Raw genomic sequence first — 12,195 nt, 5'->3', positions numbered from 1 at the left:
ATTAAACTTGGCTCCTTCTTCACCAAATTTAAATGAGTAATATGTTCAGATATGATGTTATATGCTCTTTGGTCATTAGAAACACACAGCCATATTTAAGTGGTAATAAGCATGACTTCTCAGTGTGGCTACTGCTTTCACCTCTTATAGAGATTTTCTAACTAACTAATTTGCTTATACACACACACACACACACACATATACAGCATGAGCTTTAGAAAACATTTTGATGAGGCCTAGAACTCTATGAATTGTAAGGGCACCACTGCTGAAAATTTCATCTTCGTGTAGCGTATTTAGAGAAAGAGAGGTTGGTAGAATTCTTTTCCAAACAATATCCATGAGAAGACTTGAAGAGAATATTGAAAGAGATGAAAAGCACTGATCGATTTCTTTACTGCTGCTTGTTTCTACATTTATAAGTTGTAACTATCTAATATCTACTGCAACTGAGGGCTTTTGTCATAAATATAGCTCAGCACCAGTCACAAGATACAAACCATTAACCCTTTGGTTTATTTCTCCACTATTCTATAATCTTGAATCCATTGATTTTAAAACCTGAAAGCTACTTCTTAAAAAAAAAAAGTATTTCATTAATATAGATGGCCAAACCAGTACTAAATTCTTGACCAAACAAGAATTGACTCTGATGAATTCAAACTGAAATTGTTGGAGGTTATGGGACTAGTTAAAAGGCTAATTTTGTTTGAGAGAAAGGAAAAGTCACTTGACTTGAGTTGATTCCAAAATAATACTGGTATTTATCCTAGGTAGAATGAAAAGTGAAATTGAATCTGGTGGAATTTGAAATGAGAGAAGTGAAATAGTGGAAAGTAAATACACTTCTCATGCTAACAGCAACTGAACTTACCACACTCCTGTAGAACCCTCCTAAATACACTAAAGTGTTTCATGTGGCACTCTATAGTCACAATGAGAGAGAAAAATTACATTCAAAAGAACATTAGACATTGAGTAAATCATTTTGACTCAAGACAAAAACCTACTGAAGGTTCTGTACTAAAAAAAAAAGTTTTTCCTAAAGAGACAATTAAAGAATAAGGGTGTCATTATTTAAAATTCTTTGATAAAAACTAAATAGATTTTAAAAAAAGTACATACACTTAATAAAAAAAAAATAAAAAACAAATATAGCAGGTTGAAAGATCACCTAAAACATCTTGAAAGGGTAAGTAATTTGTTTTTTTTTTTAAGTGAATAAAAAGACTTCAAAGAAACAGACACTTAAAAAAAAAAAACTGAGTGTACTAGATATCACTCAAGACATTTATTATCAGACATTATTCTGATTCATACCCACCCATACCTTTTAGTATGGGTGGGCATGGGACATGGATCAACTGCCATCTGGTAGTTGTAAGCTTCATGAAAATGAAATGTCACACAAATAGCAGTATTTTCAGAAGAGACTTAAAGTATAAATAAATAATGAATATCTCAGCATTAGCTGCAAGTACAAAGACTTGGGTGTGCTGGTGCAGTTGTGCATTCATTGGACAAGGATGTTTGGTGCTGCTTATAGCTGAGCAGGAGGACAAAGGTTTGAGTCTTTGGGTCTCTGCTTCTCCCTATTCAGCTGTGAAACTTAGACAATGTCTGGAGCTCTTAGGGGCTACCTGAACTCCTTTGGTACCAGGAGGCTTGGGTTATTGTTGGTTAGATTTTGTACCCAACCAATGACGATACTCAGAAACTGGGATGCTGCCTGTTATTTTTATGATTCAGCAATGTGACATTGCTTAGATTGTTTGGTCATGTTGCTCAATTTTATTAGTTTGATCCTGCATACCATATTCTCTTTTCTGAAGATTCAGCTGGGATGGCAGCTTGTGTTGGTTGGCCATATGCCACATGTGTCCAACCCAAATGAGGAAGTATTTTGTGGAGTTAGACACTACTCTGAGGGTTGCTCGGGATGACCTAAGTAGATAGTGACAAATGGTGGATGTAGTGACACACTGCAGTGACAAATGCTGCATATCTGACCTGATGTCAACCAGTGGCTCTGTCACTCAAAGTTTAGTTATAAATAACACTGAATTTCAAAACAATTTATTCTCATCACTATCACTATCATCATCATCATCATTAACATTGATCTGACAGCAATTTTTCCATGCTGCCAGGAGTAAGAAAGCTCTGCAATACATCACTTCTTCATACTTCAGTCCTATCCTGTGTCACCTCATCTTGTTCTATTTAACCTCTGTCACATGCTTCTACAGTTGAAGGGTGGAACTTTCCATGACCACTCAACCTATGGGAAACAGCCACCAAATCTTAATCAAATCACACCCTACTACCTTAAAAAACGAATGACATGAGATTAGACACACAGTGAAGACAGTGGATTTAACAGAATTGTTGGTGTGTTGGACTAAATGTCTTGTGGCTCTTTACATTCTGAGTTTACCAACAATGACTATGTTACCAAACTCTATCAGCCATTACTTTTTTTGAACAACCTCAGTGGAATGGTGAGAGATTTGCTATATGGATAGCTACTGGTTTTTCAATCAAGAAATGTCACCAAAGTCTACATCTTGAGGGGAGGGGGAACTTTCCAGGCACAGACACATGGTCAACCCTAACGAATGGAGGATGTTGTGTCCGAATGAAAGTTGGGTTGGTCAAAGAAAATTTTGGATCATAAATGCTGGATTATCAACAACCTTCTACTTTTATAGCCACTCCGAAATAGTTGTCTCCCCTGCATATATACTAATAGAGAATGGTAGGTTATAAAGCAGTAGAGTGCTAGGCTAGATGCAAATTTCCTACACTGTTGAGTTCCAACTCCAACAGGGTTCGATGTAATAAATACCAGTAACATAAAGGGTATCAATGCAATAAATCACAACCCTTCTACATAAACACACACACACACACACACACAAGTCTTGTTATAACCATGATACACATCTCTCAGAATAAATCGATATTTTGACTACGTCAATACACAACAGTTATAAAGATAGCAAAAGGTAGTACTGGTGGTAAGCTTTCAGCAAACTCTGAACTGTTTTGTCTATTCCAATAATACACTTATGAAGGACATGAACTTCACAACTTCTAATTTTTTTTTCTCTGAAGCTGATTTGAGATTGTTGTCTCTTGAAAGATACTACTGATCAAATGGATGAGCAAATGACTATTTGCTACACTAGAGTGTATAACAAACAACTCATCATATAGCATACAGTCCCAAAGCAAAGCTTAGTGAAGAGAAAATGACTGTAACAATACTATGTCAAGAACCATGCCACACATACACTTTTTTTCATACAGAAATTACAGATAAAAATACATTTTATATATGTTGAGCAGGACCAGTTCTTGATATAGCACAGGCAAACTGGTTGCAGTCACAGCCCTGGGATATCTTTATTGATATCAATACAATTATCAAAGCACTGACTTAACAAAATAATAGACTGAGTTACAAAAAGAAAAAACAAAAAGATTAGAGGAAATTTGCCTAACTATGTAGGATTTGAGGGAATTTTAAAGTAGTAACACTACCCATTCATCTGAAACTGGAGGACAAATTTTTACAATATACATTCTGTAAGAAGCTTTATCAAGGGCCATGGAAACAGTGCAAACCAATAATTCTTGAATTTGGTAATTACCCTTCTCCCCAGGTGGCAATTGGTATTATTTGATGGAGGTATAATGAATGAAGTCATTCATTCCTAATATGAGGCCATGTTGGGTTTGTTACTTCAAAGATTTCTTATGATGTTATCTCCTGTTGTGCATCTCATTCTGAAGAGATACTAAAGGACAAAGGGCACTAACAGTGAAGTGTGCAGTCAAATGGGGATATGGAGATACTGAACTGAACATATACAGAAATTACTTGTATGAAGTACATAGTGTGCAGCAGAACCAGTTTGAAATCGAATCCTACCAGTTTTGATTGCCCCTTTTTGATTGTGTACACAAGATGCATAACATATGTATTACAAGTGAAGCTAATCATGGTACCTTCATAAAAAAATATCTCATACCTGTGTCTAGACAAAAGAAAGAGAAAATTAAATATATAAAAAAATTAACTTTTAATTTGTGCATTGAGGGTTTTGTGAAAATTTTCTCTATCATGAATATATATATATTTTCTGTGTTTAGCTATTTTTCTAAGCAGAGTCTTAAACTCACCTTTTTAATTTAGGTAATCTCAGAGCCACTGTTCATGTCAGGTTTTGAATGATAGCTGGGCGACTATATATTTTTTATTCTACCTCAGTTAAGACAAAAGCAATGGTGGGTGGGTATCAGAAACCCTGTAAGGATTGAGGGATAGGAGTAAAGGCAAAAGCGACTACTATTTGTAAATGAGGAAAATGTGTTGTTGGGAGTGTAGCAAAAGACTTTTCTGTCATTTAGCAAAATCTTCAACTCATCACTAAATGGTACAACACAGCATCACTGCAACAGATACAACTGCAAACAATTACAATGACATTAATGGCAACTGCATTCATCCAGCGAATATATACCAAACACCAAGGTGGCATGCAGGTATTTGGTTGATTGGATGGTTGGTTGGTTGGTTGGTTGGTTTTACTGATCAGAGAAGGTTTTTGTAAAACAAAATTGCTCACCTGATTGGGTGTAGGCAAGTAGAAAAGAAGAATGTAGAAAACTGATGAGACAATAGTTCAGATATACTACAGTGAAGCAGTGATATGACGATGATGATAATGATGGTGAAAGGATGAGGATGATGCTGGCGAAGAGAAACATATATAGTAAGAAACATACATCTAAGCTAACCATACCATTTTCAATTAATGTTAATTGGATACGGGATAAAACTGCCACTGGATGTGATGTTGGTCTACCACAAGTAGCTTTTCTTAATTGCATGCCAACACATCTCATCAATTCCTAGTGTTGCAGCTGCTGCTCTGGTATGTATTTAGGTGGACTTGAGCCAAGTGCCTTGAATAGACATAATGCAGTGCCAATGTCAGTAAATGAACTGTTAACTTCTCAGCCGTTTCAAAGTTTGGTGAAAACAGTTGTACCAAAGATTAGTATCTTTAGCTGTGTCATGGTTTGATAATCATAGCTGTATCAAGGATTGGTAATCACAACTGACCTGTTAGTTGGTGACCACAGCTGTGTTATGGGTTGGTGAACACACTTGTTACATGGACTGATGATCACTGATGTGTGAAGCATTGGTGAACAGCTGTGCTAAGGGTAGGTGAACACAGCCGGGCCAAGAATTGATGAACATAGATGAGGCAAAAGCTGAACACAGCTGTGTCAAGGGTTGGTGAATACAACTGAGGCGAGGGCTAATGAACACAGCTGTGATGAGGGTTAATGAACACAGCTGTGACAAGGGTTGGTGAACAAAGCTGTGCTAAGAATTGATGAACACAACTGCACCAAGGAATGGCAAACACAATTGTACCATGAGGTGGTGAACAGACCTGCACCATGGGTTGGTGAACACAACTGCACCATAGGTTGATGAACACAGGTGCACCATGGGTTGGTGAACACAGCTGTGGCAAAGCTTGATGGAGACAGCTGCAGCATGGGTAGGTGATGACAGCTGTGGCAAGGGTTGGTTAACACATCTGTACCAAATGTTGCCAACCAAGTATGTGATGAGAGTTTATGATACAATACATGATAAAGGCTGGTGACCATGGATGAGTAAAATTAAAGACATAAATTCTGACAGCATTAATCTCTAAAAGACAAATAGGTTAGCATTGAAATAAGTTTATCTTGAAAACGGCTTTGCATTAAAACATATGATACCAAACAGGACAAAGTCAATGAACAATGTTAAACAAAATAAACAACCTTTACCTTAGGTATATCAGCCATTTCAATTAAATTCCCTCGGTCAGTGAAGAATGGTCTGCAAAAGTCACAAAAGTAAGAATTAGCAACATTGACTTAAGAATAGTTGGAGGGAAATATTTACCTCCATCATCATCATTTTAGCATCCACTTTTCCATGCTTGCATGAGTTGGACAGCGTTTACTAAGGCAGATATTCTATAGCTGAATGCCTTTTCTGTTGCCAACCCTCACCTGTTTCCAAGCAAAGTAGTATTTTTCCATGTTCTTGCAGAATATTGGAAATGAATGACACTGCTTGTACGATAGTGACAACCAATATACGACGATCATACAATGTTAAGACAAGGAGACACAAATAGATACACACACATGATAGGCTTCTTTCAGTGTCTATCTACCAAATTCACTCACAATGTTTTGGTAGGCCCAGGACTATAGAAGACACCTGCCCAAGCTGCCATGCAGTGAGATTGAGCTCAAGACCACATGGCTGGGAAGCAAGCTTCTAAACCACACAGCTATGTCTGCACCTATTAAGATTCTTTCCCTCTTTTTTTTAATAATTGTAAATGATTCAAGATGTCATACTATCTTTTATCTTTCACTTGTTTCAGTCATTTGACTACAGCCATGCTGGAGCACTGCCTTAAAGAAATTTTAGTTGAATATATTGACCCCCAGTACTTATTCTATCAGTCTCTTTTGCTGAACCACCAAGTTACAGGACTGTAAAAATACCACCACTGGTTGTCAAGTGATGAGGAGGGGGACAAACACAAACACACACAAGATGGGCTTCCTTCAGTTTCCCTCCACCAAACCCACTCATAAGGCTTTGGTTGGCGTGAGGTTATAGTAGAAGACATTTGCCTAAGGTGCCATGCAGTGGGACTGAACCCGGAACCATGTGGTTGGGAAGCAAGTTTCTCACCACACAGCCATGCCTGTGCCTACGTTTATACGCTTAATATTTAATATTTCCTAATAGTTTTTTATTCATAGACAGCCACTTTCTGTACATTGTACACCTTTAACATAGAATAATGAAACAACAGATAGTCAATTATTTTATTTTATCCAAGTATTGTTTCTAAGGATATGTGTGATATGAGAAAAAAGAGGCTAATGAAGGAAAATTTCCATAACATATTCGAATTCATGAGCAACCTTTTATGAGAAGCAGGCTGCATGAGATATGGCTAATCATCAGATGGGTTGCACTATTAAAACAATCCAAGGTAATTTTATTCTGTTGGCAAGCCATTCAAAGAATCTTACAAGCTGCATGCAGTTTGCCCATGATTATGATAAACTGATGTTAAGTCCACAACCTACCCAGTCACAAAAAAGGCAAATAAAAGAAAGCAAGATCAAACCATTATTTTCAAACTATTACCTTCACATTTAGAAACAAAACCAGTCAATGATAACTTGGTTGACTGAGCCATCAAGCAATCTATTATGTGGTTGTTCAATGTGCTCAATGTACTAGAAATAACAGCCCAAAACTCCCTTAATCACATACTATGGCCTTAGAAAAAAATGGACGCATTCAATAATGTGGTTCTAGATATGCTATACCTGTAAAAAAGATTTGTTGGCACTCCGTTGCTTACAACGTTGAGGGTTCCAGTTGATCCGATCAACGGAACAGCCTGCTCGTGAAATTAACGTGCAAGTGGCTGATCACTCCACAGACACGTGTACCCTTAACATAGTTCTCGGGGATATTCAGCGTGACAAGGCTGACCTTTTGAATTACAGGCACAACAGAAACAGGAAGTAAGAGAAAGTTGTGGTGGAAGAGTACAACAGGGTTCGCCACCATCCCCTGCCAGAGCCTCGTGGAGCTTTAGGTGTTTTCGCTCAATAAACACTCACAACGCCCGGTCTGGGAATCGAAACCGCAATCCTATGACTGCGAGTCCGCTGCCCTAACCACTGGGCCATTGCGCCGCCACTGTAAAAAAGATATATGATACAATATGGTCATGGCAGGAACATCTATTAAATGTGAACCTATGCAGAGGAGACTGCTGAATGAAAGACATTGGTCTGGTGGGGTAGTGTGGGGTAGGTAGACAATGCCTGAAAAACGTATGAGACAGTTACATATAGAATGTCTTTTATCATAGGTTTACTTTATTGATCAAGATTGATCCAGGGCTGAAACAACAACCTGATTGCAGATTCTGTTTGCCAAGAGCTTAGCTCTTATTCTAAGGCATTTGTAACACTTGCAACATACAAGAATGTAACAAGTATTGAACTGTATTCTGCACAAACACCTTAATGAACCAGACCTGAATAAAATAAATGTTGTTGGGCTTGTTAATGCATCCTGCTGGTATTACAATAATGATTTCACTGACCTGGAGACCTCACTGGCTGAAGTTTATTAAATGAATCGCTTAATGGCTTTTTATGAAATATTGACAGCCCACAACAGTACCATTAGTGTCACACAAAATGTTGAATAAACATCATCATCATTAGTTTAATGGGTTCTTTTTACCATAGTAGCATCAGTAGAATAAAAGGTACATTGTTGAACTGTTTAGAAAAATTGATTCTGTCATCAATCATGCATACATTCCTTCATTCATTCCTTCATTCAGTATTGGTTTTTCTTCTGATGGGTCACCTAGTAATTTCTGTAGTGCACATTATCCTCTTGGGAAGGGAGACAGACAGAGAGATAGATAGAGAGAGAGAGACAAACAAAGAGAGAGAGAGATAGAGAGACAAACAAATAGAAAGATAGAGATAGAAGGACAAACAAACAGACAGAAAGACAGACAGATAGAGAGACAAACAGACAGATAGAGAGACAGACAGACAGATAGAGAGACAGACAGACAGAGAGACAGACACACAGACAGACATTCAAAGAGAACATATGGTAGAGAAAGGAAGAGGGGAGTGAAAAGGAGTTATTTAACCCCAAGTTACCCATGATTAAGTAGATTTATAATCAAAGGCATTCCAGCAGTGGGTATTCTGTCTTATACTTAGACTATCTATCCTTCTTTGAGATGGTACAGTATGATCTGAGAGTGATTTGGCTGCTATTTCTCACAAGTCAACTATGTTGAGACTTTCAAAATGATGCAAACATGCTTTGGTTGGTTTTTTTTTTGTTTTCCTTCATGTTTCTGACATCTATTCCAAAACAGGTAGTTTCAGAGGGTGCCTATCTACCCAACCATACAGGTAGCTGTAGATGGTGTCTCATCCACCCATCTAACAGACAGTTGCAGATAGTATCCATCTTATGAAGCAGGCAGTTCCAAATGGTGTTTATCCCAGCCCTATGCAAACAAGTACTACAGATGTTTACAACATGAAGCAAATAGTTCTAGAAATTGTCTGTCACAAAGCAGTATCTATCCTAAGGAGACAGTTATAAACATGTCTGCTTCAACTTAATGGTTGAATACAATATATGCTATAAAGGAGACATCTGTAATAAGCGTCAGAGGTTTAGGAAGAGCATTAGATGTTTGGTATCAGTACAAGACTAAAACACAAATTGTTGCTGCTTTTGCAGACCTGAGCAATTCTGGTCAGTGTGACCATATGAACATCACACTGATGATGATGGTGGTGGTGGTCATTATAAACATTTGATCAGAAACCCATGCAAGATTTGCTTAAACACGGATAATCAGAGATACTTAAGAACAATAATACTAATGAAATCTTTAAGAGTATAATTACCTTAACTGTGGTTTAGGGGTAGATGTGACACTAAGGGTGTCCAGTTCAGGACCACTGTCACTTAGATCATCAAAATCTACAAGAAGGTCCTCAATATCATGTGGATTGTGGTCTGGGTCAACCAGTTCATGGTCAGCTTCTGAGTCTAAAGCCTGAATAAGAAAAAAAAGAATCAAAATTAAACAAACAAAAATGCAGATGCTTTGTGTTTGATGTCTCCAACCATGTTCCAAAAGAACCTCCAATCATGGGACACTTGCCCAAGGTGGTGTGAAATTGAGCCAGGAAGCAAGTGGTCCCAAAGTGAAACACACAACTACACATATGCTTGTCTATGCATTTCAAACAATATTTAAATAATCTAGAATTTGGAGCAATTTACTGAAATAACTTCTCCATTATTAGCTGGGTTTTGAAACACAATTTAACTAAAAGCTCTCACACAAGCATTTTAACCAGATCTGGACCAAATTTTCTGCCTGTTTTATGTTCAAACCAGCCAGGTTCAGCCTCTCACACCTACCCTGCAACATTATTCTAAAAATAAACAATCATCTCATCAAAATCTCCAAGATTCATGTATTAGAGAAGGGTGTTGGGGACAAAACTGAACCTTGGGAGTTCACCGAGTTTATAGAGTGCAAGTCAGAGAGAGCTCCATCAGCACACACTATGATGATACAACCTGGTAGAAAGCCTCTAATCCAAGAGATGAGACATGGATGGAGTTCATAGGCAGGTAAAAGATTTATGAGCTAGATACAGTCAAATGCTTTGTTGATATCAAGTGCAACAACACTGTTTTCATCAAATTTCTTGAAGGCAAGAGACCACTGGTGAGTGACACAAGTGAGTAGGTCTCCAGAAGATCTGGTTCTATGAAAGCTGTACTCTAGTTATTAAGGTGGGAGAAAAGTTCAAGGAGCTAGAGATGGTGGTTGTTAATGGTTATCTTCACCTTTCAGAAGCTAAGAGTAAGTGCCATAGGATGAAGAGTTCAGGAATGGGACACTGTAACACATTTGCAAAGACTGGGATATATCTTTGTAGAGTGAGGGAGACTGAAGAATTTTTTTGAGGATATGGACAAACTCAAGGGGAACATTGTTTGAGGATAAAGGAAGAAACATTGTTAGGTATGGTGACTGTGTCTGTGTGAAGTAACTGGGGGTGTTTTCACATTTGGAACATTATAATTATGTAATGATGAGTCTGGGGTGGGGGGTGGAGAGGAATAGTTTGAAGGAGATTTACTAAGAGCATGCGGTGTGGAGTTGGATGTAAAGTGGACAGGTAACGTAGAGGCTTTTTAGTGAGAGTACATTTTAATAAAGCATCACAGTTAAGTGTTGAAAAGGAGGATTTTGGAAAATTAGTAGAGAGATCCTTATGGCAGGGGACCAAAAGGGTTAGCTGGTATTTCGTTAGCAAAAGGCTTGCTGCTGTGCAATGCATGAGGACATTCATCTCATTACGGACAATGGTCTTGCAGGAGTGGTGGGTAAATGTTATCTAATTTGTAGAGGTAAATGATTTTCTCGAAGTATAATCAGCTATGTTCTTTGTGTAAACTGCTGTAGTGCAGCTATTATTCCCTACAAGTTTCCTGCAGATGTTAACAGAGATGTTCACGGTGACTACAAACCACATAAATCTCACCAGTTTGAGAAGGTATGAAAAGTTTATGAGAACTGCCCCTCCCTTTATTTTTGCTAAGTCAACAAAGAGAAAAAATCAAATTCTGACTTTATAGAAACTTTCTTTTATTGATCTGGTAGCTTGATGTCCTTCCTAGAACCAACTGCTCTATCAAAACCTATTTGAATTAGTGATGTAGACTTCTTTCTCTTTTTCAAGACATAAAAAAAAATGGGCGAAGCCTGTGATTTTACTGCAGGATCTCCGAGATTGATAGAGGGAGAATGAGGAATAAACTACAACTCATGGGTTACTACCTGACAGAAGTATGCTCGCAAGAAAGTAGTTGCCATTAAAGATACTCAAAGATCAGGAGGTGTTGCTACATTAAGCAATGGATGAAGTCTATCATCTACGACTAAGCCAGATAAAGCAATAAGCCTTATTCAAGGAATATTGTATGCAAGATACATTGCACCTGTGATATGCCTGTTTCAGCAACCACATCTCCAGCAGATAAAAATCATCTCCCACCACCACTACCACAAAAAAAAACCCCAACAAAATACCTAGAGAAAGACAGAGCTAATGACATATGCAAGTAATGAAGACAGGTAGGAAATAATGAGAAAGTAATATAAAGATTAACTTACTTCCTCCGAGGCTTTGAACCTTCGGAGCAGGGCAATGATCTTCTGTTTGAAATTTCTTTGCTAAAAGAGAAATGAAAGTTGCATTTCTGTTAAATGTGCTTCCTAGAGACCAATCTATAACTGAAAATTTAAGAGGGACACACGTATAAAATATTCTTTTCAGTCATGAATTTTGGTTTACAAATGTATATTGTTTCACACTGTTATTAATAATTATTAATTAACCCTTTTGATACCAACAATGTCCAAGACTGACCTGGGTTCTATGGCACAAACTTCCTGTTTAAAGTGATCGAAAAACCTATCAAAATTTTATGTTAATCTG

The 12,195-nt window shown here is 37.6% G+C and overlaps 1 protein-coding gene across 17 annotated transcripts in view; it reads right to left on the bottom strand.

Moving 5' to 3' along the window:
- LOC106879405 (phosphofurin acidic cluster sorting protein 2) overlaps positions 1–12,195 on the bottom strand; it is a 304,160-nt gene that overhangs the window by 65,938 nt on the left and 226,027 nt on the right. For all 17 annotated transcript variants that reach the window (XM_014928957.2, XM_014928950.2, XM_014928951.2 and 14 more), the window contains 3 exons: positions 11,871–11,930; positions 9,580–9,731; positions 5,863–5,914 (listed from right to left, as the gene is read on the bottom strand). In XM_014928957.2, coding sequence (XP_014784443.1) covers positions 5,863–5,914; positions 9,580–9,731; positions 11,871–11,930 — 264 coding nt within the window. The remainder of the gene's footprint in view (positions 1–5,862; positions 5,915–9,579; positions 9,732–11,870; positions 11,931–12,195) is intronic.

This window comes from Octopus bimaculoides, chromosome 11 (genome assembly GCF_001194135.2).
Source record: "Octopus bimaculoides isolate UCB-OBI-ISO-001 chromosome 11, ASM119413v2, whole genome shotgun sequence".
In the NCBI taxonomy this organism is placed as follows: domain Eukaryota; kingdom Metazoa; phylum Mollusca; class Cephalopoda; order Octopoda; family Octopodidae; genus Octopus; species Octopus bimaculoides.
Note: the sequence above shows the minus strand (reverse complement) of the source record. Positions and strands in the feature narration are given on the sequence as shown.